A 27,049-nucleotide genomic window follows, 5' to 3' on the forward strand; every position below is an offset into this window, starting at 1 on the left:
AAGCACTGGGGTATTACAGGGCTCAGAATCAGATTCAACTTTTCCCTATCCTGATTCACTTTCTTGGTGCATCTGGTCCTATAGCTTTAAATTATATTTTTAGCTTCACAACTCACCGCCCCCTGCACACACACTTCTTGTGGTACTGGGAATCACAACCAGGGCCTCACGCATGCTAGGCAAGGGCTTTACCACTGGGCTATACCTTAGCCCCTGACTTTTTGTTCCCCCACCCCCATCCCCAGTGCTGGGGATGGAACCCAGGGTCTTACACTTGCACTCAACCACAGAGCTACATTCTCAGCCCTCCAACTTTTCCCCTATACATATGTATAATTTGGGGAGGGGGGACTGAACCCAGGGATGTTTAACCACTCAGCCACATCCCCAGCCCTTTTTTTAAAAATATTTTTTAGTTGTTGATGGACCTTTATTTACTTTTATGTGGTGCTGAGATTTGAATCCAGTGCCTCACACATGCTAGGCAAGCACTCTACCACTGAGCCACAACCCCAGCCCAATAATTTATTTATTTAGGGTGTGTGTGTATGTGTGTGTGTGTGGTGCTGGGGATTGAACACAGAGCCTTGTGCATGCAAGGCAAGCACTCTACCAAGAGCTATATCCTCAGCCCCCTTTTTTTTAAATGAGGTTTTTTGTTGTTTAGTTTTATGTGGTGCCAGGGATTGAACCCAGTGCCTCACACATGCTAGGAAAGTGCTCTACCGCTGAGCCACAACCCCAGCCCCCCCCCCCAGCCCTTTTTATTTTTAATTTTTTGAGACAGGGGTCTCACTAGATTGCTTGCAGTCTTGCTAAGTTGCTGAGGCTGGCTTCAAACCTGTGATCTTCATGCTTCAGCCTACCAAACCACTGGGATTACAGGCAAGGCCCACCATGCCTAGCTTACAACTTCTAATCTACATGTCCACTTGGTTCCAAAAGGCATCACAAATTTAACATGCCCTAAGTCAAATATACACTATTCTTCCTAACAAACTTAATACTTTCGTAGTCTTCCCTATTTCCCAGTTTTAGTACATGGAAATTCTGTTCTTCCAGTTCCTGAAACCAAAAATGCTGGAATCATTCTTGAGTTCTCTCTGTCTCTCACATCCCCCAACTATTGAATCAAGAAAAATAATTCTGACTGTGTCTTCAAAATTTGATGACTTCTCACCACCTCCACCATCACACTTCTCCAATTCTTATCTAACAGTAGCCTCCTAACTCTCATCTGGCTTATTGTAGTAGCCTCTTGCCAAATCCTATGTGAAAGGCTCAATAATATAAGGACTAAGAAATGACCAATGGATTTGGCAATATGGAGACCACTGGTAACCTTGACAAGATTGCTTTCACTGGAGCGCTAACCTGGAAAGAACTGGATCCTAACAGATCTGGATTGCACTCTATAGTGGACTCCTTTATGCTCCCTCTCTTTCTTGACCCTGGAATAAATCACCATTAAAATTCCCATTTCCAAGCTTTTGTATTTGCCTGTTCCTTCTGACGTGGCCCACCTTCCTCCAGATAGTCACATCTACGTCTCTCCCCTGGATTCAGGTACCTGTGAAAAAGAGCTTCTGGGAGAGTTCTTTTATCAAGCTATTTAAAATAAGATCCCTTACCCTCTATTTTGCTTCTCAGTGCTTGTCACTATCTGAATGTATCTGTTTACTAGATGTCTCCCCATTCCCTACACATTCTAGAATGTAAGCTCCATGGGGGCAGGGCCTTTGTTTAGTTCACTATTGTATCCCCATCACATAAACGTGCCTGGCAAATTGTGGATACTCAGTAAATATTTATTCGTCTCAAACGCACAGTTTTTCCATCAACAACGTGCAAGCACACTCAAGGCTAAAGACCTCTGGAACACCTTGGGCTCTAGGGCTCTAGTTTGCGCTGTTAACTCCTAAAACAAACGTCCCTCTCTTAGATGACATACGGTAGCCCTTCGCCCTCGCTCGACTCTCAAATCTTCGGAAAGGAGGGGCGGAGGGTTTGTGTCATCATTCTGCGCCGGCCTGACCCGCGACGCGCCGGCGGCTGGCGCAGCCCTTCGCTTGCCGGGCCTCCCCCTCCCTGGTTCCGCGCTCTGGTTCCGCCATGGAATCCAACAAGGATGAAGCCGAGCGCTGTATCAGCATCGCCCTCAAGGCCATCCAGAGCAACCAGCCCGACCGGGCACTCCGCTTCCTGGAGAAGGCACAGCGGCTGTACCCGACGCCCCGAGTTCATGGTGAGTGTGAAGTGCCGGAGAGGCAGAGGGGGACATTAGAACTGATGGGGGGAATACGGGAACGGACCGACGGGAGCAGTTGGCGGAGGGGGAGGGGTGGCTAGGCGCGGCTACGCCTGCGCAGTGAGGCACGCAGTGGCTGCTGGGAGCTGTAGTCTTTCTGTCCCGCGCCTCTGCGAGATGCTGGACACCTGAAGACAGGGGCGGTCTGGACGTCATCTTTCGGGGTGCTTGCGGATCCCTCTGGGATTTGAGGTTTTCTAGCGTGAGATGGCACCGACAGTGCTAGCGAAGGGAACTCACCTGGAAGCGAAATCGAACTACTTTTCCCAAGGGGCCGTTCGGTGGCTCAGGGCCAGTTGCCGGCCTGGGAAATAATATAGTTCGGGAAAATACACATAAGTGCTGAGAGAGGGAATGGGTTCTGGAAAGCGAAAGACTTCCGCCCTCTGGGCGCCCTGGAAAGGCGCCTACATGTCTCCAGTCGCTCCCACGTCTCCAGTCAAGGGCCAGGGACCACCTTCCGAAACAAGAGCCTGCCAGTTGTCACCCACTCCACTGCACCTCCAGCGGCCTGCCCTGAGGCCCAGCTCCCTCTGCCTCTCACAGCTTCTTCACCCGCCGATGAGATTCTGGGTGGATGACTTGTTGGAGATCTGCTGGCCTCCACCACCCCACAACCCACCTTCACTCCCAGCCGGCCGTCAGTGGGCCGTCGTATGGACTGCCAAGGCTGCTAAGCAGCCCGGGACTGAGGCCTCCCAAATCCAAATACTGAGGTGGTCTCTACTTCTCATCACCTCATTTTACCCGGAGCCACTTCATCTTCTTTTTCTTTAAGTTCTCGTAAAGGTTTTTCATAATACAAACCGAAAAGTAAAAAGGCATGGGGTTTCGTGCCTGTGATTACTACTAGGTAAACTATCTGGTGTTTATTGGCACTCAGAAGGCCCATCCTGACTGCTACTGTAGGACTTTTCTGAGCTTGTGCTCCTCTCCTAGAAGATTAGAGAGTTAGCTCAGATAATATGAATAACAGCACTACCTATAGAGCTTTTCTGTGTAGAAAGGTCTTCCACATGTGTTTTTGTCACTTGGACCTCCCCCTGTCAGGCAGTGCAGGATCATCATCTTTGTTCTATTGATAAGGAAACATCCCAGAGGTCAGGGACTTGCCTAAGATTACACAGCTAGAAATTGGAAAGCTCTGCAACTCTATAGATGTTAATTAAAGGAATAGAATGAAATCGAAGGAAGAGCATTCAGCCTCCTCAGCCTCTCTACTTGCAGTGTGAAATGGAGAAAGGGGAAGGCTGCCAGAAGACAAAGCCAGGAGCTCCTGAACTTTCCTCCCTTCTGACTTTCCAGGTTGATCTTTGGTCTGTTTGCTTCCTCTTGGACAGGGCTTCAGTCTGTATTTGCCAGGACTCCTGAGATAACCTGCCCAAGGAGCTTCACTGTGTAATAAGTCACACTCTATAAGTGGGGAACATGTTGGAACAGAATTCCAGCTGTCAGAATTCTTTGTGATGCTGCTGGGGGCTCAGGAGCAGGCAGCTAAGAGAGGATGGTAAAAACAGAGCCAGTGGGTCATGTCAGCTGCAGGCTTCCTGTGCCACTTCAGGAGCTTGGATGATTGTCCTTCTGGGGCTCAGGTGCTGGAATTTGCTCAGGCACAAGTTACCTGCTGCATATTTGTGTTGTTTGTGCTCTTCTGAAAAGAATATATGCCTTGTGAATCTGCATAGCCCTCACTTTGTACCATCTGCAGCCATGCACTGAGTTAGCAAGGACTGGGGGTTAATTTAGACTGGCGATGGGGAAATCCTAGTTTAAAAATATTAAGTGGTTATTTGTACTGGATGCTTTGAATTTGAGCTCATTCTAAATATTCCTTCAGTGTAATAGGTTTTTGTTGAGGATCTTTTTTGATTTGTTTATAAAGTCCAGTGCTTGATGCTAAATGGTATACCAGGATTGATAAAATGTGATCCCTCACCTCAAAGCACTTACAATCTAATGAAGGTGACAAACTTACAGGGAAAAAAAATATTTCAAGGCAAAAGATAATAACTGTGACTTAATAAAAATTAAGCACTGTGTTAGATGCTGAGGACTAAAAAATGGTCATGAAAGCCAGGCACAGTGGCACATACCTGTAATCCCAGCGACTCAGGAGGCTGAGGCAAGAGGATCTCAAATTCAAAGGCAGCCTCAGCAACTTAGTAAGGCCCTGAGCAGCTTAATGAGAGACTCTGTCTCAAAATAAAAAATAAAACAGGCTGGGGGTGTGGCTCAGAAGTTAAGTGCCCCTGGGTTTAATCCCTGGTACCATAAAAAAGAAAGGTCATGAAAATCCAGTCCCTGCAACCCATGGACTCACAGTCTATTGTGGAGGACAATCTCCTTAATGAAATTATAAGCACCGTAGTGAGTAGTGCTGCCGCTGCAAGGGCATACACATACTGTTACCTCACACAGGGAACAGCTTTAGGGAGTAAGACAGAGGCAGCATTTGAACTGTGCTTTGAAGAAAGGTTTATACCTGGGAAACTTGGGGTAAGGCATGTTGGGAAGAGACATGGAGGCTGAAAGTTGTAAGAGGTTTGGGAAAGGGAATTGGGCCTAGCAAGATTCAGAAGGCAGTGGAGGTGGGTATTTGTATATAGAGAGGATACAGGTTGGAAAGTAACATGGGGCCAGATTGTGGAACTTCTTTTCACCAGGCCAAGATATTTTCACTTCATTTTGTAGTTATGAGGAAACCATTGAAGTTTTTGTTGTGATTGGTTTTTTCATTTGTTTATTTTTTTGGGGGGCGGGGGTATCCCATGGATGGACTGGGGATGTAGCTCAAGTACTCTACCATTGAATTACACCCCCAGCTGAGCCAACTGAAGTTTTTGATGATGGGAATAAGGTAAGGTACAGTTCTTAAGAGAGAACTGCATAAAGGGTTAGGAGAGGGAAGAGATTCAAAGAAAACCAATTGGGAAACGAAGGCTTTGTTTAGGTTAGAAGATATGAAGGCCTGAGATAAGGCAGTGTGGTAAAGAAAGTCCATGACAAACCTTAGTGTGAGAGAGAGGTGCTGAGGAGAATGAAACCTGAGTGGCCAGGGAGAAACTCCAGCTGAAGAACTGGGCTGGAGAGAGGTGAGAGAGTGGCAGGTGCCAGTGGGATATTCTAAGGGAGCCATCAGCTTGGTTCCAGATGAAAATCTGGTATCACCAGTTTGATGGAGCTCATTGCCGAGGTCACTGTGGGAGAACATGGAGAAACAGTTACTTCCCGCAAAACCAGAGCTGCGCTTGCCTTTAGCCAGTAAGCTCCAGATAAGATGGAGCAACAGGAGGAGGCAGTCCCGGGAGAGGGCAGCACTGTAGCCATGGAGAGAGGTGTGTCAAGGAGGAGGTGAGCAGTGCTGTCAGATGCTGCTGTGGGAAAAGGTCAAGTTTAGAAGTAAATGGAGAAGGATTCAGAGCCTGAGTAGAGGCTGGTCTTGGAGAAGTAGAAGGACAGATGGAGGGATCAGTGGGGAGAGGAGACTCAGAGGACCTTGAAGGGTAAAGGGACCACACAGTGTTGGCTTTCTCAGTGAAGAGGATGTGAGGAGACTTAACTCCTGTTGTGTGAGGTAGGACAGGGAGGCATCAAGGACTGGACAGTTGCATTGCTTAGCAGTAGCCAGACAATAAACCAGGAGGTAATAGAGCCAGTTAGTCCTTTTTGGGGAGTTTCTGTCTAGCACCTGGCTGCCTGGTAAGCATTGGCTTTGCTTGAGGCTTTGCAAAAATGGTGGAAGGTCCCAAGTGTCCCAGGGAACTTTTGAAAACATCTGTAGGCCTCAGATGGAGGGATCAGTGGGGAGAGGAGACTCAGAGGACCTTGAAGGGTAAAGGGACCACACAATGTTGGCTTTCAATGTTGGCGCACAAAGAGAAAGGTTATGTGGATGATCTGATGATCTCTAATGTTCCTTGCAGCTTAGGCTGCCTGAGATTCTACGAAATAGCCAACTTGAGTCCAGGCTAAGTCAGGAAGGCCACCTCACCAAGAAGGGAGGATTGGTAGCTGAGGGGCTTGGGAATTCAGGTCTAGGTATGAGAGATAATTCTTCTACTGCTGAGATCCAGGGTGGGGTTGTCAGTTACGTCAGTCAGCCTTCACCAGATCCTGTGCACTCAGCCCTTCCCTTCACTTTTATATTATTTTCCCCTCAGAGAAGCCCTACGAGGGCAGGACTTGTGTCTTCACTAAGGAATTAGACAACTTGGCAAAGACACATAGCTGAGTAGCAAAGAATCCAGAACTGTTGTCACCAATCCCAAGCTCCTTCCCCACTCTGACCTCTTTCTTTGACTCACCTTGAGCACTGTAGGAACATGAATCTGGAAACTCAGCTAGTTACCTCAACAAACAGGTAACGCCGAGTATCTGCCAGGTGTCTTGGTGAGTCTTGCACATGCCTGTGCTCCTTTACTCTGAGTCTTGTGAGAAAGGTGTAACTTTGCCTAGAGAAGCTGAGTTAACTTGTCCATGACCCTGCTAGTGACAGGTCCAGGTCTGATCTAGCCAGGCTGTCTGACTCTCTGGTCTGGATTTGAGAAGGGGCAGCCCCTGATGGCTTTGGTCATGGACACCCTCCCATCTCCACCTCAGCTGCCACCTGTCCACCACTTTGTTATCTTCCTCTGATGTCCCATGGTTTTACTCAGAAAGGGCAGAGCCAGGGTTAATGTTAAGCTGTCTCTTAACTCTGGTGACATTTCCTGTCGGCCACTGTGTTATGAAGGAGGTAATAATGAGTCATGGTGAGAAAGTCACTCGTCACAGGCCTGGAAGAAGGGGTGTTCAGGCTACAGGAGAGACCTACTTGCCATCAGCTAGAAAACCAACTCAAGCAGGAGCCTCCCGTGTGGGCTGGAGCACATCCATTCCCCTTTAGGCTTTCTGCAGTGTAGGGAAATTAGAGTGGCTGACTCCGGGTAACTGCCCTAAACAGTTTCCAGTATCTTCCCTGAGAGGTGCTAGAGAAAGCCCATCCTGTCTCCTAACTGAGGTCCCTGCATGTCATTGCAGTTGGATAACTGGTTGTGTTGCTCTGAGCATGTCAGGCTCAGCCTGGACCATTGACATTTCTAGAGAAATCAAAGTAAGCAACTTCTTTAAAAGCCCTAGAGACCAGCAAACTAGCTCTTCCCTCTGTCTCATTTGGACTGGCATCTCTTCATCTGTTGGTTTCTTCCTTCACCATGCCCTGCTACCTGGCATGGAGCCTGGCATCTGGGACAGCCTGAAGTCTCGTGGCACAGAGCCTGCTGAGTGCCGAGACTTAGCTTTCTAAGCCTTGGTGCTGCCCCAACACGTAGGTCCCCTCCCATGTCTGGCCAGCCCGCTCCCATGGTCACTTTATCAGCCCAGGTCATGATGTTAGCAGCTACTGCTTTTGAGCTTGACTCTGTGCCAGTCTCTATACCAAGTGCTTATACACATTATCTTTTTCCCACTTTGTTCACTTTAGGAAGAAACTGAGATTCAGAGAGAACTCTGAGATCATCCAGGGTCATACAGCTAATAAGTGGCAAAGCTGTAAGTTGAATCCAGGCCTTTCCCTGTAGGTGGAATGACTTTGCTGGAGGTGGTGCCCCATCAAACACGTGTCGTCCAGGATAGCTGAAGAGCAGGGCTCCTGAGGTTTAAATGCACTTTGCCACTTATTTTAGATTCTTTCTACAGTGAGGTAGCAGTAGGTAATAAGACCTACCTTCTGAGGCTGTTGTTTAAATGAGCTACTATGTATAGAGCACTCTGACATCCCTGATACCCAGTGAGCGCTCAGTGATAAAAGTGATTATTAGTCCGGGTGCAGTGGCGTATGCCTGCAATCCCAGCAGCTCCGGAGGCTGAGGCAGGAGGATCATGAGTTCAAAGCCAGCCTCAGCAACTTAGGGAGGCCCTAAGCAACTCAGTGAGACCCTGTCTCTAAATAAAATACAAAGTAGGGCTCGGGGTGTGACTCAGTGGTTGAGTGCCCCTGAGTTTAATCCCTGGTCCCCAAAAAAGTGATTATTAGTATTGCTTCTCTCTGAGCACCTTGCCAGGATATGCTCTGGGAGCCCTGTTCCCCTATGCTGCACAAACCCTGCCTTCAGCTCCTGTGTTTGGATTTCCCAACTTCGGACTCAGCAAGACCAGCAAACCTGCTCTTCCCTCTGTCCCATCTGGACTGGCATCTCTTCATCTGTTTGTTTCTTCCTTCACCATCTTCTGGTGCCTGGCAGTGAGGCAACCAGCGGTGGCTCAGGGCACAGCGAGCCCTGATGCTCTGTTCCCAGCTAACCCTGCTCCAAGGCCCTGGGTGAAGCCCAGGTGTGTTGCAGTGGAAGGCTTCTGACATCCAGAACAGGGCTGTGAGCCTGGAAGCACCTGGGAAGGAAGCAGGGCCCCAGTCTGGACTGTACCCCCATCCTTCTTCAACACAGAAGTGTCTCTGGGTCCTGGTGGATCCAGGTTCCTGGTTTCTTAGGAGCCTGTCAAAGGCTTTGGGGTTTACTACCCTGGGCACTTCCTCATTGAGTCAGCAGGAACCAGGGACTTGGATTTGCATAACCATAACCCTGTCTGAGGTTAACCATGAATCCCCTGTATAGACCCCCAAACATTGAGTGGACATTTGACTTGACCAGCCATTTGAAAAATGTAACAACAGCAAGTTGGAAGTGCAGGTATTTTTCCTATATCTCCCACCGTCCCTGGCCCCTGGGCAAACTTACTTCCCCTGTCTCTATTCACTGTTTAGAGATGATCTCCAGGAATCGGCGTTCCTACCCAGTCCCACTGAATCAGACAGGTCTGCTAAATAGGTCCCCACTGCAGAGGCCTCACCTTCTTGGCACTCAAAACAGTACATCTGTTGGAGATTGCTTTGGGATTTAAAAAAATCTGAGGGATTAATGGTTTGATTTTTTTTCTTATTCTTTTTTTTTTTTTTTTAGTTGTAGATGGACACAATACCTTTATTTATTTATCTTTATGTGGTGCTAAGGTGCTGAGGATCGAACCCAGTGCTTCACCCATGCTAGGCGAATGCTCTACCACTGAGCCACAGCCACAGCCTTGGTTTGGTTTTTTTGGTGAGTTAAAATTACCTAGGGGGGCTGGGGTTGTGGCTCAGCTGTAGAGTGTTTGCCTAGCATGTTCGAGGCCCTGGGTTCAATCCTCATCACCACATAAAAATAAAATAAAGGTATTGTGTCCAACTACAACTAAAAAATAAATATTAAAAAACAAATTACCTAAGACTAGGGATGTAGCTCAGGGGTAAAGTACTTGCCTCACAAGCATAGGAGGCCCTGGGCAAAAATAAACTTACATAAATAAAAGTGACCTATATTGTGTTATTACAACTGCATACTTGAAACGGGTTAAGATGATAAATTTCATATTATGTTTTTTACCACAGTAGGGGGAAAAAAACTCTTGTCATGTCCTAAACTAAAAGGAAATAATATTTACGAATCTAAACCAGAAGCCTGGCTGGGTGGTGGTACATGCTTGTAATCCCAGTGACTCATAAGTCTGAAGCAGGAGGCTTGCAATTTGTTTTTTTTGTTTGTTTGTTTGTTTTTTTTAAACATTTAGTTTTAGGTGGACACATTATTTTGTTTTTATGTGGTGCTGAGGATCGAACCCAGTGCCTCATGCATGCTAGGCGAGCGCACTACCACTGAGCCACAACCCCAGCCCCCAGGAGGCTTGCAATTTGAGGAAAGCCTCAGCAACTTAGTGTGACCCTGACTCAAAAATAAAAGGACTGGGATGTAGTTCATTTAAAGTGCCCCTTGGTTCAATCCCCAGTACTGTGTAATTAATCAGTCAAGCCAGGAGCCAGGCACAGTGGCACAATCTGTAATCCCACCTACTCAGGAGGCTGAGGCAGAAGAATCACAAGTTCAAGCCTGTCTCAAAATTAAAAAAAAAAAAGGGGGGGGGCGGGGCTGAGGAGTCAGCTCAATGATAGAGTACTTACCCACCATGTTCAAGGCCCTGGGTTCAATCTCCAGTACCACATGCACACAAAAACCCCTAGAAACATTGAACAGTTTATAACTCTGATGTACTATGTTAATAATTATCTTTCAACTTAGTTTTGTACTGATAGTATTAATTTAATATTAAAGCAATTTAGAGATCAAAGATAAAAATAGAAAACAAACTCTTGCCTAGCATGCCTGAAACACTGGATTCAATCCCTAGCACCATATAAAAATGAACAAATAAAGGTATTGTGTCCACTACAATTTAAAAAAATAGAAAACAAGGGGGTAGTGCACAGGATTGAATATTTTTAATATTCAAAATATGGGGCAGAGAGAGAAGTATATACAGACACTAGGTGTGGTAGTGCATTCCGGTAATCCCAGTGACTCAGGAGGCTGAGGTAGGAGGATAGCTAGTGGGAGGCCAGCCTCAGCAATTTAGCAAGACCCTGAGTGACTTAGTGAGACCCGGTCTCAAAATGAAAATTAAAAGGTCTGGGAATGTGAGGCACTGAGTTCAATCCTCAGCACCACTAAAGAAAAAATAAAGGGCTGGGGATATAACTCGGTTGGTAGAGTGCTTGCCTTGCATGCATAAGTCCCTGGGTTCAATCCCCAGCACCACAAAAAAAAAAAAAAAAGAAAGAAAAAGAAAATAAAAAATAAAGATATTGTGTCCATCTACAACTAAAAATGTATTAAAAAAAAAAAAAGGTTTGGGGGCTAGTGTTGGCTCAGTGATAAGAGTGCTCGCCTAGCATGCATGAGGCACTGATCCTCGGCACCACATAAAAACAAACTATTGACAAACTAATGTATCCACCTAAAACTAAAGATGCATAAATAAATAAATATTTTTTAAAAAAAGGTTTGGGAATGTAACTCAGTGATAAAGCACCTCTAGATTCAATCCCCTGTACTCCCCACAAAAAAAGTATACAGAATTGAATGAGTTTAGTAGGAAAAAGTATGCATTAAAGAAAGAAGTGCAGAGAAAAAAACAAAGAAATGCATTGAAAAAAATAATAGTAGAGTTAAATGAACTCTAAACAAAATTTGAAGGATTTATTGATAAAACTCAATGTGTTTTGTTTTTTTCATGGTTTTTTGTTTTTCAGTATTGGGGATTGAAACCAGGGCTGCTGAGCTACATTCCCCAGCTCTTTATTTTATAAAGAGCACCCAAGTAGCTGTGATTACAGGCTACTGTGGCTGGACCAAGTATGTGTTTTGAAAAGACTATCAGAATATAAAATTTTCTGCTTACATTTATTAAGAAAAAGAATAGAGGGGCAGGGATTGTGGCTCAGTGGCAGAGCACTTGCCTCACACGTGTAGGGCACTGGGTTCCATCCTCAGCACCAAATTTTTTTAAAAAAAATAAGCAAAATAAAGATATTGTGTCCATATAAATTTTTTTAATTAAAAAAAAAAAAAAAAGAATAGAAACTGGGTCCCTGTCATTCTAGTGATTCCGGAGGCTAAGGCAGGAGGATCCCAAGTTTGAGGCCAGCCTGAGTAACTTAGACACTGTCTCAAAAGAAAAACAAAAGGCTGGGGTTGTGGCTCAATGGCAGAGTGCTTGTAGAGAGGCATGTGGGAGGCCCGGGGTGGAGGTCCTGGGTTCAGTCCTAGTATTACAGAAAAAAGAGGAGATGTATAAATACACACATACACATACACACCGAATATCTGAAAAATCAGGTTAGATTTATCTATGTATTATGTGGATCCTGCCGTTAATTTTATTTATTTTTTTTATTTTTATTTTTTTTAATATTTATTTTTTAGTTTTTGGCGGACACAACATCTTTGTTTGTATGTGGTGCTGAGGATCGAACCCGGGTCGCACGCATGCCAGGCGAGCACGCTACTGCTTGAGCCACATTCCCAGCCCCCGCCGTTAATTTTATTAATCAAATTAGTCCTGTTAATGTAGGTCTGGGGATACTGACACCCCCTCGGTCAGTGGTGAAGCTGGAGGCGGAGAGAGCTAGCTGCAGAGCATTTGCCTGGCGTTTGTGAAGCCTGGCCTTGATCTCCAGTCCCACAAAAAAGAAAAGAAATAAATGTATACTTATTCATAAAAATATGTATATATTTATTTGTTGTTTAAAAAAAAAATTGTAGCCTTCCTATTTTTGAGGACTGTGGCTCCTAAGCGCAGGCAGCTGTTCTCCAGCACCCACTGGCTGAGAAGGGAAAGGACGTCGAGCTTTGCCCGGAGGGCAGCGGGTGGGATGCAGGGTGCTGGTTTCTCCCTGGGGACAAGGAGGCTGCAGCCCTGCTGAGCAGAAGCCCCCAATGGTTTCTTTCCTTGCGCAGCTCTGATCGAGTCCCTAAACCAAAAACCACAGTCTGCCAGTGACCAACCCCCACCCACAGAAGCAACCCACACCACCCACAGGAAAGCAGGTGCGACCGACGCCCCCTCGGCCAACGGTGAAGCTGGAGGAGGAGAGAGCAGCAAAGGCTACACTGCAGAGCAGGTGGCAGCAGTGAGAAGGTAGAGGCCTGCGCGCCAGCTTGTGGGTACTGGGGACACTTCCTGCCAGGGAGGGCTTCCTACAAGCCGTCTCTCACTTCTGTCCAGGGTCTGGATGGGGCCTGGGAAGGTCTTGGAGGTCAGAAAAGGTTCAGCCTCATTTCCCACAAGGCCCTAAAATGTATGGAAGCCAGGGCCCCATTGTCTGCCCCACCCCCAGATGGCCCACACAGAGCCTGGAAGTGCTGACTCTGTCATCTTCCCCTGCCACTGGCCAGGAGGGCCCAGGCCTCTCTACAAGCTGTTTGTTACACAGATTGAAGCCTGGTCTCTCCAGATTCTCCCCCACCCACACCCCCATCCCCAACAAAGACCTTCTAGACAGATCCCATGGGGTGAAGTGGAGGCAAAAGTGGAGTTATGCCTCCAAGGGGCAGGCCCTATGCAGAGCAGCTCACTGCCAGGCCGCAGACCATTCGGCAAGGTTTCTCAGGAAAGAGCCTCCAGCCTCGCTCTCCCCACCAGCTTGCCTCAGGTGGGGTGGTGCTTCTGCCTCCTAGCAAACTGGGACAGGGGCTCAGCCTGTGGTGACCAAGCATGACTGTAGTTTACTATAAACCAGGCAAGGGTTTAACCAGACAAGCCTAATAATCAAAAGCAATATAGACTAACGCAGGAGGAGCTGGAATGCTTAGAGAAAGCCAAGACCAGGGACCTTCGGGGACCCAGAAAGTAAGAATTGATAAGACAGAAATAGGGTTTCTTCAGTGCCCAGTTCCTCGGGTAAATGGGCACCTGCCATTGCTGGCCTTTATGTTCCCACTCCAGAATTCCAACTGCCAAGAGAGTACAGTTGGCTGAGCTCAGGACACACCTGCCCTTGGATGACAGATATTGACAGTCCTTCCAAGGTGGCCTCCAGCGGGGGAATTGTTAGCAGAAGGGAGATTGACGCTCGCCTGGCCAAAGACAGCAGCTGCCCCTCCCAAGTCCTAAGTGTATTCTCGGTGTTTCCAGAGGGCCCCACCCAGCTCCCCACCCCAGCTGGAACTCCCCTGTCCCTGAAGTCAGACGGCTGACCCAGAGGAACCACTGACCATGCTCTGTTTCCCCTGGGGGGTGGCGCTCAGACCTGGACGCCCGTTGCTGCCTGTTCTTCTCCCACCTTACCTCATGGCTCTGAGCCCACAGAGGGCACCCACTCACGCTCTTCTCCATCCCCCAGGGTCAAGCAGTGTAAGGATTACTACGAGATCCTGGGGGTGAGCCGAGGAGCCTCAGATGAGGACCTGAAGAAGGCCTACCGCAAGTTGGCCCTCAAATTCCACCCTGACAAGAACCACGCACCTGGTGCCACCGAAGCTTTCAAAGGTGAGCTAGCCCTGGCACCCTGGCACTTTGGTACTTTTATCTTCTGTCCATGGAACACAGGGCCAAGATAGCTTTCCCAGTAAGGGGGTGGGCAGAACAAAGTGATCTCAGGCTCCCTTCCACAGGCTCGGGAGCTACTTCCTGAGGTCACAGTAGCTACCTCTAGCCAGGTCGTTTTTTAGAACTTATATAGTTCCATTCTGCTTCCCCTTTGTCATCCCATGTTTTATAGAAGTAAGAGAATTCTAGTAGTTTCTATAAGATCACACATTGACTGGGGTAGGAGCAGCTTCCCATGGTAACAGCTTCCCTGTGCTGAGGGAAGAGGCCTCTGACCTGTGGCCTCAGTACCAGCAGCCACAGCCAACTACACACACACACACACACACACACACACATCTTGAGGGCCTACGGTGGGGGCATGACGGCCTTTCTGTCCTCAGAGCCCATTGAATTCCACAGTGGGTGTGTCACTTCTGGCCAGAATCATTATTCATTTAGATTTTCATTTAACCTATGAAGCACACGTGCACACTGACTCCAGGCCAGCCCTGTGTTGGGATACTACAGTTTCTCATTACCCCGTTGTTCCTTCTCTCTGAAGAGCGTGGTGATCAGCCCCACCTGGTGCTGTGCTATCAGTACTGGGGCCAAGCCAGACTTGGTGGTGCACTCCTGAAATCCCTGCGATTCTGGAGACTGAAGCAGGAGGATCACAAGTTCAAGACAGCCTCAGCAACTTAACAAGGCTCTAAGCAATTTAGTGAGACCCTATCTCAAAAAAGAAAAATGGGCTGGGGATGTGGCATAGTGGTTAAGCACCCCTGGGTTCAAAAATAAAGTCAGTAAGTTCTGAGTCAAAACCATAGTCAGTTGGGGAGCCTGTGCCAGAGCAGACCTGGCACACCATCTCCCAGGGGCCTGCCCCAGGGGAAAGAGGAGAGTGGGAGTGGGGCAGCAAGGTGGCCATGGGTGATGTGTCTCCATCTCTGAGTGCTCCTGCAGCCGGCCCAGATGGGGACTGAGAGGCCAGACCTAGTGCTGGGGCCTTGTGAAATGGTAGGAGGGGGGAGAGGAAGACTCCACCCTCCTCCTTCCCAGGGGTTGCAGGCTGTGAAGCAGATGCAGCTGAGGCCATTGTTCCTAGCAACTGGGCAGCTGGAGGAGGAGGAGGAAAAGCAAGGAGGCTGAGGAGAGCCCAGAGCTGCAGGTCTTGTGAACACAGGCTTCTCACCCAGGGAGCTCTGCTGAGGAGGCCTCAGGGCCAGGAAGGAAACAGTGGCTGGGGTCTGGACCCTAGGAATCAAGGGCTCACCCCTGCCATACCACCAACGGCAGAGGAGTCTCAACCAGACCCCAAGGATTTGGCCCTTGCAAGCGCTTCTCACCGCTTTCCAGTTTACAAGGACTTACTGTGTCCATTTGGTCACTATGACTTCAAAAATATATTACCACCAGAAAAGGATGCCCTGTCCCTTTGGCACCTCGGGGGAGAAGGAGGAGGAAAAGAGGGGCTTTGGTGGTTTCAAAAGATCAGTGAGAATCCTAATTAGAATGAGTTATACTCCATGTATGTATAATATGTCAAAATGTACTCTACTGTCATGTACCTCTAAAGAGAACAAATTAAAAAAAAATAATAAGGTCAGTGCGAAAGCTTGAAGCAAGACACTTGGCTTTGACTCCCGGCTCAGAGTCCTCAGAGCTGGGTGAGTCACTTCACTTCCCTGAGCCCCACTTCTCTCGTTGGTAAAATGCAGGCAGGGCTGCTATTCAAAGTAATGGAGACAACACCTAGAAAGGACCTCGCTCCACCAGTGTCACCACGAGGAAAGCCAGGAGTCCCAGTGTCAGCCCTCCAGGCCGCCCACACCCCTTCCCCACAGGTGCCCAGCGGGCAGGCTTCCTGCAGCCCCACAGACTTCTGTTCCCTAAAGCCCCTCCTAAGCCCCTGAAAGTGAGCACTGGGCTGCGTGGCAGCCCCACCACACCCGCCCCTCAGCCCGGCCTTCCGTTCCCTCTCCAGCCATTGGCACAGCATATGCGGTACTGAGCAACCCGGAGAAAAGGAAACAGTATGACCAATTTGGTGATGACAAGAACCAGGCAGCCCGACACGGCCATGGGCACGGGGACTTCCACCGTGGCTTTGAGGCTGACATCTCCCCTGAAGACCTCTTTAACATGTTCTTTGGTGGTGGCTTCCCTTCTAGTAAGTTCCTTCCCCTTCCCACAGCCAGGTCTCCCTGGGAGTGATGGTGGGAGACTGGGTCCACCCCACCCTTTCCCAGCAACCCCAGCTTCTAACTCAGTTCTTCTGACCCTCAGGTAATGTCCACGTGTACAGCAATGGCCGCATGCGCTATACCTACCAGCAAAGGCAGGACCGCAGGGAGAACCAGGGTGACGTGAGTGAAGCAGGGGCTAGAAGAGCAGGGAATCCAGGCCCGCCCCAGTTGCCCTCCCTCCCCGTTGCCCACAGGAAAGGCGGTGTGAAGCCTACCTGGGGAGACTTCTCCCCTGCAGACAGAGTCAACGTGAATAGCTTTTGTGCAGCCCACTTGTTCATAAGGCAAAAGTAACATTTTCCAAGGAAGGGAGAGCTAGACTTTGTGAGAGAATTATAACGAAAGCCAACATAGGTGCTTTTCAGCACTCTTGAAATGTACATAAAAACTATAAGTGTCCCAGCTACACCAGAGCCTGGGGCAGGTATTGCAAGATGAAGGCCAGCCTCAGTGACTTAGTGAGGCCCTAAGCAACTTTGCAAGGCCTTATCTCAGAAGTTAAAAATAAAAAGAGTGAGGATGTGGCTCAGTGGAAAATTGCCCCTGGGCTAGATCCCCAGTATCCACGCCCCCCAAAAAAATGAAAGAAATTTTTCAGAAAAGTCTACATAGTGCAGCCTCCCTTGGCCCTACCTCCTGTTTTCAGAGGCAGCCCCTTGTGCTGATTTGTTGGTATTTTCTCACAAGTCATTGCATGTTACCTTGCTCTCTCTGGTGACTGCTTTGTTTTTATCTGGGAAAGCTGCCGGGTGGAGGAGCTTTTGTATTTTGGACCTGTATTTGGAGGAGAGAGTGGTGTCATAACCACTGGGCTTCATTGTGTTAGAGGAGCTGGTAGTGATTGTGACCAGCGGCATAATGGTTGACTTTTCCCTCCAGGGCGGGCTAGGGGTCTTTGTCCAACTGATGCCCATCCTCATCCTGATCCTCGTGTCAGCTCTCAGCCAGCTCATGGTCTCCAGTCCACCCTACAGTCTGAGCCCAAGACCGTGAGTACTGGATTCAGGCGGGGGGCGATGGGCAGACAAGGGCTTTGGAGTCTCAACCCTTATTAGGGGCCTTCCTGAGTTTGCATCCCGATCCAGCAAGTTCTGCATCACAACACAAAAAAGTGGTTCGTAATCAAGAAAATAGACTGTTTCTGTTGATCTGAGCCTGTGAATTTTTTTTTTTAGGAACAGCCCCCTAAGAAAATGCAGTGAAAGCTGGGCATAGTGACCCACACCTGTAATCCCAGGGACTCAGGAAGCTGAGGCAGGAGGATCCTAAGTTCAGGGCCAGACTCATCAACTTGGCTAGACTCTCAGCTACATAGTGAGGACTTGCCTCAGAATAAAAAATAAAAAGGATTAGGGATAAAGTACAGTGGTAAAGACCCTGGGTTTCCTCCCCATCACCAAAAGAAAGAAAATGCCGTGGAAGCTCCAGACCTGTTCCCTCAGTGCACTCTCAGATTTTGACATGTGATTTCAGAGACTTCATGGCTCCTCCTTCCCCATCTTATCTGCTGACCCTGAAATAATCGCTGCTCTTAGATGCTGGTTGAGGCCCTGACAGCCATGGAAAGGACAGGGACCCTAGACTCAGTGCAAGGGTAGTTTTGAACCCCATCTTCTCCACTGAGAGTTGTGAACCTAGATGCATAACTATAGTTTCCTCGTCCATAAAATAGCAGCATCTACCCACTTGAGAAAATTAATGAGTAATACATATTAAATATCTGGCTCATTAGAAATGCTTAATGTTTTCGAGTGAATACTTGGTCTCACCTGCCAGTAGTGAGGTTGGTAGATTAGTTGACCCTTTAAGATGTCCACTCCCGGGCTAGGGCTGGGGCTCAGCGGTAGAGCACTTGCCTAGCACAGGGAGGCCATGGGTTTGATCCTCAGCACCATGTAACAATAAATAAATAAAATAAAGGTATTGTGTCCAACTACAACTAAAAAGTAAATATATATATTTAAAAAAAAAAAAAAAGATGTCCACTCCCCTCTCTATTCTCAGTCTTGTCATAGTATCTCATACATCGTGGGTACTTAACTTCTGTTTCTTGAAGCCCTCTGCTCATACCCAGCACCGCCCTCTGGCCTGAAGGCAGGGGGTTGCAGGCTTCATTGCAGCCAGTAGAGGGCAGAATTCACTCAGTGTACCCATGGTAGCTGGCTCAGGCTCCAAGTGGCCAGATGCCAGCCCCTTCCCTGCAGCTGGAAAGATGAGGGGCTTCTATGTTCTGTTCTCCCTGCAGCCTACAGAGCCCATGATTGGGGCTGGAAGGATACAACTCCTTGGAATCTTTCCTATCATATTTTGTTCCTGTGAGTTTTTTGTTTTGGTACTGGGAATTGAACCTCTTGCCTTTCACACACTAAGCACACATTCTACCACTGCACAGTACCCCTAGCCCTATTATTTTTGTCCCAAAAAAATCTTTTTTTATCATTTTTATTTTTTTGTAGTTGTAAATGGACAGCATACCTTTATTTTATTTATTATTTTTATGTTGTGCTAAGGGTCAAACCCAGGGCCTCACATGTGCCACATCTGCCACTGGACTACAGCCCCAGCCCTATCCCTAAGAATCTAACCTTAGACTGGAAGCTCCTGTAGAGGCAGGCAGGCTGTGGGCATTGATGTGTTTAGGGAATGGATGGGAAAATGGAAGCACACTGCCTCTCCAGTGTCACAGATTAGAGCTTCTCAGGAAGGGCTTTTCCCCAAAGGCCACAGGTCAATTGTGCTTAGAGGAAAGGCTTGCTGTATGCTGGTTGTGTGGCAGGGACACTCTGCCTTTGCTGGAGACGTTTGGGGGAGCACAAGAGTTCCTGCTGCAGAGTGGAAGGGAATCGGCTACTCCTGTGGCTGGCGGTACCTCCCAAAGTAGGCTCCACCTTCCCTTGAGCTTCCCTGGGCCTGGCCCCTAGGTCCACTTTGCACTGGTATATTTCTGGCCAGGTCAGTGGGCCATGTCCACAGACGAGTCACAGAGCACCTGAGTGTTGTCTACTATGTGGCGGAGACCTTCTCTGAGGAGTACACAGGCTCCAGCCTCAAAACAGTTGAACGGAATGTGGAAGATGATTATATCGCCAACCTCCGAAATAACTGTTGGAAGGAGAAGCAGCAAAGTAAGTGTGTGTGTGTGTGTGTGTGTGTGTGTGTGTGTGTGTGTGTGTACGCACGACAGACTGTCTGGGAGGGTGGCTGATCACAAAGCTGGAGAACAGGGGAAGGAGAAAGCCCTACTCACCCATTTTCATGGGCCTGGCACCTGGTACTGCCCTGTGCCAGCTGCCTCCCAGCCAAGACCTGGACTCCACTCCTGTGTTCCCCTGGGGCTGAGAACCCAGGCCACCTGGTGATTTTCTCCAGGTCCTTTAAATCACTGCAATCAGCCTGTCATTCTGGCTGCCAGGGATGAGTAGGTAGAAACAGATTAGAGAGCTCCTAACCTCCCACTGATTGTGCACCCCGGGCTATCTATGGGACCCTGGGGAAGTCTGACCAAGATAACAAGCTTTCACCCTGAATGGCCTCACCCGTATTCTAAGGGAAGGGGCCTCTATCATCCCTCTCCAAGGCGGGGACCGTAGTCTGTTCCTCCAGGGTCTTCTCCCAGGGAAGCTAGCTCTGCCCAAGCTCCTGGGCCTGTACCAACCTTCTTCTTCCCCCAACAGGCCCAGGCAGGCCTTCTGGCAGACTCCAGGAGGTACTGAGTGTGCCCTAACCCTTGTCCATTACCTTGCAGAGGAAGGCTTGCTATACCGGGCCCGCTACTTTGGTGACACAGATATGTACCACAGAGCACAGAAGATGGGAACCCCAAGCTGCAGCCGGCTGTCAGAGGTGCAGGCCTCCCTGCATGGATAGTCCTGGGCCAGCCACACCACCCAGGTCCAAGTATGAGCCAGGGCTGCCTCTGCCCTGCAACTCCTGGCAGCTTTGGCCTTGGTCATGAGGCAGAGGAGGTGGGGAGGGAGGAAACCTGGTGGTGATGGCAAAGACCCCTGTCCCAGCCTGACTTCCAGACCCCACAGACAGGACAGCTCTGGGGCCAGCTTGTTTAACTGAGATCTTTTCAACCGTCCAGTCATTGTCTACTCTACCTCCTACACCCCACTTCCTTCTCTCGTTCTGGGGCTGCGTGGTGGAGCCCAATGCTGTTGCTCTTTTGTCTATTCCAACCATCAAGTCACCCCAACCCTTTCCCAAGTACAGCTGACTATTGCCTGTGCCCTGGTATTTAGGACACCAAATATTACAGGGCCCAAGACAGCCCCCACACCCACTGCCTGCCTGATGCCAGGAAGAACCATGTGCAAGTGGGTGGGCCTAGAGCCCTCCCTTCCCCGTCCTTCCAGGCAGGAGGAAATGGAACAAGATGAATGGGCAGCCTGATTGTGGGCAGGAGAGGCCTGTGCGCCCTGACCACACCCCACTCCGGTGGGATTTCAGGCCCTCTCTCCAATGTTACTGCACCTGGTGTCTGGAAGCCACAGGCATCCGGCCCCGCCCAGGCATCTTGCCTGTGGTCTGAGGAAGGGAACGGGTCATGAGTTCATGGTCAAATGCATCCACTCAGTACAGAAGGGGTGGGAGAAAATGTGAGTTGCTGGGAGTAGGCACCCACCTCCTCCAACTCTGCATGTGAGTGGTGGGCTCTGCTCCCAGTGCCCCCAACAGATAGCTTGCACCAGGCCTGAAGAAATGCAGGCAGAGCCAGTAGAGACTTCTCAGTATTGGGATCTTTCTCGTCCCCTCCTTTACCTGTCTCCCCTCGTCACAGATTCAGCAGCAGACTCTACTCTGTGCCCATTTGCTAGTGACTCCAGAGAGTGCAGCACACTGCAGCGGGGGCTGAGCCGGGCAGGGGCACTGCGCAAGGCGGGCTGCTTGTTTGCATGGGCTGAGGTAACTGTTAACCAGCTGACTGTTAACCACTCTCCTCCCCAGACTATGAAATCCCTGGAGAACTTTTGGTGACACGCACTGAGCCAAGGTGATGGACTGTATATTTAAGGAAAGACATACAAAGAAAAAATTAAAATGGAATTGGAGGCCGAACGCTGCACAACTGCCCTCTGTCTCACCCAGTAAATGCAGAAAGCTCTTAGGACAGACAGAAAACCTGCCAGGGGCTGCTTCCTTCCCTCCCAGGGCTGGCAGAGGCTCTGCATCAGCTCTCTCCTAGGATACAGAAACCATGGCAACGAAAGTAGAATGTAAAACTTGCAGCAAATGTCTGTGGGAAAGACTGGGGGAGGGGTGCCCAACTGCCTCTCCTCCCCCTCTCAGGAGCCACCATCAGTCACCTCACAGGAGAAGCCAGGCAGAGGCATTGGCCAAGGATAGAGAGGAAGAAAGAAGGAAAAAAACTCTCCTTAGAATGTAACTTATAGATGCATGTATATGTATATATATCTATTTATATGTAAATAGGCATATATAAAGATATATATATATATACACACATATAGAGTCTACTTTTTAAACTATGCAGGGATTGAGTTAAGCTGTTCAGATGATTTCCTCTGTGTTTCAGAAAACGAGGCCTGTTTGGGGAAGGCATCCTGGTCCTTCAAAAGCTAGACATCAGCCACAGCTGACGGCATAAGGAAAGTTGGGTCATAATGCTTTTCATGTCCCCTGCCCTGCAGCCCTAGCCTGTTTTTTGATGGCAGCAGTAATCATGATGGTATAAATCCATAGAAAACTTCTGAAGGTCACCAGATTTATGGTTAGACTGGAGAGGAACAGCTGTGGGGGAAGAAAGTTGCCCCTAGGGGTGGGTACCAGGTCAGTATTGAGCCATGGTAGAGGCCCAGACAGCCTGCTGGGGTGAGGAGCACCCACTCAAGCTGCCCCACCCCTGCCTTTGGCCAGCTCAGGTGGGTTCTTTGTCCTTGTGCCCAGGAGCCCCTCAGCCAGTCCCCTGCCCACAGAACTGCAGGGCTTGGAGAGGTGCCAGGTTCTACCTAACTACTTCCCCACCTGGGTCCCTACATGGGTTTTGCCTTATAGGTGCCACAGGGCACGGCTCCATCGTTGCCACTGGTTTTTCCTAAGTCATGCACCGAGAACTCCAGAAGACTCTTCTTCCAAGAGTCAGCCCAGGACCCCAGGGCAGCAGCCTGACTCATGAAGAAAAGTCAGTGCCTGTGGGCACCTCTGTCTTCACCCTTCGTTGACATGGCTGCACCAGGCCTCCTCGTGCACACTCGATGAAGGATACACCTGAACCAGAATGTTTTTCTTACCTTCCCCTTCAGATGAGGATTTTTCTCAAAACAGTTGCTGCCAGAGGAAGGAGGGAGGTTTTATTTATTCCCACATTTATACTGGGCCTTTTGGAATTGTGTTCTTCCTGAGCTTTCCTGTGGTGGTGGGCATGGTGTTGCGCCTGCCATCTTCCAAAGCCTTACTTCCCCAAGCTGCCAGCCACGCGGTGGCAACTGTCCTTCCCGAGTTCATCTTGGCTCTTTTTTAAAAGTACCCCAACAAATAGGATTCCTGCTGGGAAAGGAAGTTTGGTAAGGAAATGTCAAATCTGGTTTTTAAACAAGTTCGCACCCTGCAATGAAGTGGCCTCCCCGGCCCAGAGAGATCATAAGAACTGGATGCAGGCCAGAGTGCCCCACCCGAGGTGGCCCTGGTGCTCTGCCCCCACCACCCCGACCGTCTGGTCTTGGTAGCTGTACCTAGACGGGCTGAGCCATGTGCAATAAGAACAGATCCTAAAGGATCCCCTGAGAAGCTGTATTTCTTGAATTAGAATTCTGAAATTGTACATCTATAAATATATGTTTATTATGTGATTGGCCGTGGTGGGTCTGCGTGGAATAAGGGGACTGAGGTGGGGGGACCAGGCCCCTGTTGCTACTGATAGTGTCCAGCCTATACAACACAGGAGTTCTCTCGCCCTTGCCCCTGGCCCAAGCTGACAGCCACTTAAGTCACAAATGCTGTTCAGGACTGGCTCCACACAGGCACAGGATAAGGGGAACTCTGGTAGCTGTAAGGGTGCAGAGCCTGGAGTCCCTGTCACTGGTCCTGGGTGGGCACCTGGGCCTTGACCCCCACCCTCTGCTTTTCCCAACCAGCCCTCCAGTTCCCTCAGGCCAGCTGCAAGCCTTGAACAAAGCATACCCAGAATCTCCCCTCTCCCCAGCCTGGGGCTCTGGCCCACTTGGATCCAGAAGATGGGCCAAGTTCCCAAAGTTTTCTCAGCCATCCTGAAGAGGTTGGAAAAGTTGAAACTGAGGCAGCCCTAGGAGGCTCTCTGTGAATGAGTGGCAGATCTGCCCCAGTCTCCCAGAGACAGGGCTGGCGGCCCTGACTGGCGGGCCCAGGCCCCTCCCGCTGTTACACCAGCCAAAGACAGGCGGGCTGCCCGGTGGTGCCACCACAGCTTGAGAGCTCATTGGCTGTCCCCACCCGAGGTCACCACAGCCTGCCCTGGCCTGCTAGCTGCCACTTGTTAACCACAGCTGACAGAGGCATTGCCAGGGCTACCCCCCATGCACCCACCCATCCCCTGCCCTCTGGGCAACTCAGCCAAAAGGGGTGGGACACAGTCTATTTGCAGCAAAAAGAGGCTTTGACAAGTGTGTCCCACCCACTGTCAGGTGGCAAAACAAGCCTCAGAGTCCAGCCAGGCTCCAGGGACCTGCCAGCTTATCTTCTTGTCCCATAGTGCCCAGGTCTAGGGAAGGAGCTGCTCCCGGGGCTGAAGAGCATGTGCCTGGCCTGACCATTGCTCCACACGATGCTAAGATGCTAGGGCTGTGGACGCAGTGTCATAATTCCTACCAGACCCCATACCAAAGGAAGCCTACTTCCCAGAGCAGGAAGTTGAGGCTTGGGGGAGGGAAGATGACCCCAAGGGTCTTTAAAAGCTGTGCATGTCTTGGGGATCCGTGTAGCAAAGTGATCATTCTGCAAACATGAACTGCCAAGAATGGTCACACCTACTCTGCCAAATAGAATGGGTGGGGGACCTGCATCCCCAAGGGTACACAAGGGCAAAAAGGCCACAGGATAGCAGGCATTAGTCTGGGGTATATTGCCCATTCAGGCAGGTGTCCCTCTTGTCAATGACAGGTGTCCGTCCTGCTCTACAGGGCAGCAGACCGGCTGTCAGGTGCCCAACTGGCCCGGTTCCATCCTGCTCAGCCATTTACTGGGTGAAGTTGAGCATGTCACTTGACCTCCCTCTACTTCAATGTCCTCATCTGCAAAATGGCCAACCTCCTGGGGTAGCTGTGAGGAGTCAAGGTTCCATATGAAGCACTTACACAGTGTCGAGTGCAGTGAGCTCCTTTCAAGTGTTACCTGTCCTGTCAACAAAGCTTAACTGACACTGGGTGTCAAGACCCTTTCCAGACCTAACATCACAAAGGTGGCAGAGGAGCAGCCCTGCCTTGAGGAAATATGGAGGGGGAGGAGAAAAGGGACAAAGACCTCAGGGAACAGAAGACTGGTGGCATCTGGTGGGGGCGGGGTTGTGCAGTTCCAGGCTGTGGCTGGGGGCTCTAAGGGAGCACTGGTGAAGGGGATGGGCTGCCACAGTGCTGAGGCGGGGGTGCCAGCCAGTGGGCACAGAGTGGGGGAGGAGAGCAGGGTATGTGACCTGGAACAGTGAAATAAAAGGAGTCACCAAGAGGTCTCCCAGCCTGGATGTCTCCTGTCCACTCTGTTATTCATCCCAGAAGCATCTCTGAGCTACCCCTGCCCTCAAGGAAGCCATATGGGAAGGGGAAGGAGCGGGGACACTCCCCCCAGACCCTCATAAATCTGTATTTCCCCAAGGACAAGGCCCAGGCCTCCCTCTTGTCACTTCCACAGCCAGTTGGGTAGGAAATGAAGGGCAGGAGGGCAGGCTACCTAGGATGCCTTGGCCCAGCGGCCCCCAGAGCCCAAGAGTCGGAGCCCTGCCTGTGGGAGTGAGGTCTGACTGCCACCCTTGTCCTCCCTCCCCTCTTCCACCACCTTGGCTTATACTGTCCCCAGGGAGGACAGGACGGCCTGTCACAGCTCAGACTCTGCCTGGGCTGTCCTCTGGGAGGTCGGGGTGCAGTTCCCCAGTGAAGTGGTAAGGGAAAGATTGAGTGGAAGCCTTGGGGGACTCGGGTGCAGTCCACTACCTTACCTGGATTTTCTCATCTTCCCGATGGACGCAGATGGGGCCGAGAGACAGGTGCCTGAGCCGCACAGGATGCCAGCAACCTCCGTTTACAGGTGGGCCTATCATGCCAAAGAGAAGAAGCCTGCTCTGGCAGGCCCCATTCCCCCTTGCTGACACAGCCACCCAAACTACGCCCCCCAATGGTGTCACCCCGAGCGAGGTCCTTTTCCAGCTGCACATGGCCTTCAGAGCCTCTGCTCTGACTCCTCTCCCTTTTTCCCTCCACCAGCATCCTGCTGCCCAGTGCAGTGCATAGCTAAGTCCTGTCGCCTTCAGGGACCGCGCTCTAGGGCCCTCTCACAGGTGACTCTGGAGGAATTTGTGTAGTTCACCACGCCTTCCCCTCTGCAGAGACCGAGGCCTGTCGTGTCAGTCTGGTTCAGGGCTGAGCCCAGGGCCTGGATGCAGTGGGGTCTCCAGGAAGGAGGCTGAGGGAGAAACAAGATGGAAGACAGAAGGGGCCTCTGGGCTCCAGTACACTTCTCTGAATGGCCACTGGTGGCTGTCCCTGCAGTTTTCTCAACCTCAGTGACTCCTCTGCCAGTGTTACCCTGAGGACCGTTTCTGTGCACTGGACCAGAGCCAGGAGGGCTCACTCAGACCTAGGGCCATCAGACCAAGGTGCACCTGTTGGGGTTGAAGGGACAGCTGGAGGGAGGTAACCAGTGTCATGGGACAAATGCTGAGCAGGGTCTTTTCCTTTTCCCGCAGAGGTGGATGGAAAGTGTCTCACAACTCCTATTGCAGCAGGGCGCCGTGTTGCACGCCTGTCATCCCAGCAGCCTGGGAGGCTGAAGCAGGAAGATCACAAGTTCGAAGCCAGCCTCAGCAACTTAGCAAGGCCCTGAACAAGTTAACGAGATCCTGTCTCAGAATTAAAAAGCCTGGAGATGTAGCTCAGTGGTTAAGCACCCCTGGGTTCAATCCCTGGTACCAAAATAGCAAACCAAAACTGTTGTTAAGAAAGCATGGGTACACCAGGGGCCAATGCGAGAATCACGAACAGTGGTCAAGGAAGGGGTCACAGAAAGGGCAGAAGAGGAAGCTGCCTCTAGCATTCAGTCCTGTGCCTTCGGGTCACCTGCAGGATTTGCCACCTACTGGCTGCCAACGCATGGCCTGGCATACTGAGGATGGCATCCTAGACACCAAACTTTGCTGCCAGCCATGTACGTCAGATAACCCCCATCAGCAGTGCAACGCCACACAGGGGACAATGGTGTCTGCAGTGCTCAGGCTGCACACTAAGGCCATGCCCGGCTGCCACTGGGGTTCAGGGATCCCACAGACCTCAGCTCCCTCTGGTCCCTTCTTGGCACTGAAGCACTGAGCACAAAGGATGGAGATCCAGGTTCCACCCTCGTCCACAGCTGAAAGCACTTTTCACTTTTATGATTTGTAAAAATTTTATAATAATGGTTGTCATCATCCCACAGA

General features: G+C 50.0%; 1 protein-coding gene and 1 long non-coding RNA gene across 7 annotated transcripts; one reads left to right on the forward strand and one right to left on the reverse strand.

Moving 5' to 3' along the window:
* The first annotated feature begins 2,019 nt into the window (after window positions 1-2,019).
* Dnajb12 (DnaJ heat shock protein family (Hsp40) member B12) lies at window positions 2,020-27,049 on the forward strand. Of its 6 annotated transcripts, none has more exons than XR_009226415.1 (12): window positions 2,020-2,245; window positions 12,613-12,793; window positions 13,998-14,143; window positions 16,170-16,355; window positions 16,472-16,551; window positions 17,311-17,420; window positions 19,384-19,556; window positions 20,177-20,274; window positions 21,215-21,339; window positions 25,608-25,665; window positions 25,964-26,233; window positions 26,324-27,049. XR_009226415.1 is itself a non-coding variant. In XM_046419609.2 (9 exons), exons 1-8 carry the CDS (start codon window positions 2,113-2,115, stop codon window positions 20,296-20,298), a joined length of 1,131 nt encoding a protein of 376 aa, XP_046275565.1. In that variant the 5' UTR covers window positions 2,020-2,112; the 3' UTR covers window positions 20,299-20,328; window positions 21,382-23,243. The 6 variants fall into 6 exon arrangements, 3 of the variants coding, with proteins under 3 accessions (XP_046275565.1, XP_046275566.1, XP_046275564.1); XR_006846222.2 differs by having other exon boundaries at window positions 26,127-26,233; XR_006846221.2 differs by lacking the exon at window positions 25,964-26,233.
* Window positions 22,724-23,936, reverse strand: LOC124075965 (uncharacterized). The gene is made up of 2 exons (XR_006846223.1): window positions 23,575-23,936; window positions 22,724-22,938 (listed from the first exon to the last, which is right to left on the reverse strand). It is a non-coding gene; the product is annotated as an uncharacterized LOC124075965 (long non-coding RNA).

This window comes from Marmota monax, unplaced genomic scaffold, assembly GCF_021218885.2.
Source record: "Marmota monax isolate L192 unplaced genomic scaffold, Marmota_monax_Labrador192_F-V1.1 WCK01_AAM20220418_F8-fsc00019, whole genome shotgun sequence".
Taxonomy (NCBI): domain Eukaryota; kingdom Metazoa; phylum Chordata; class Mammalia; order Rodentia; family Sciuridae; genus Marmota; species Marmota monax.

Bases quoted from the DNA above. Each gene is read 5' to 3' on its own strand.
- Dnajb12 (XM_046419608.2), top strand. From the start codon at position 2,113: ATGGAATCCAACAAGGATGAAGCCGAGCGCTGTATCAGCATCGCCCTC. The intron at 2,246-12,612 runs GTGAGTGTGAAG...TTCCTTGCGCAG, and splicing joins CCCGACGCCCCGAGTTCATG to CTCTGATCGAGTCCCTAAAC. The intron at 17,421-19,383 runs GTGAGTACTGGA...ATTTCTGGCCAG, and splicing joins TACAGTCTGAGCCCAAGACC to GTCAGTGGGCCATGTCCACA.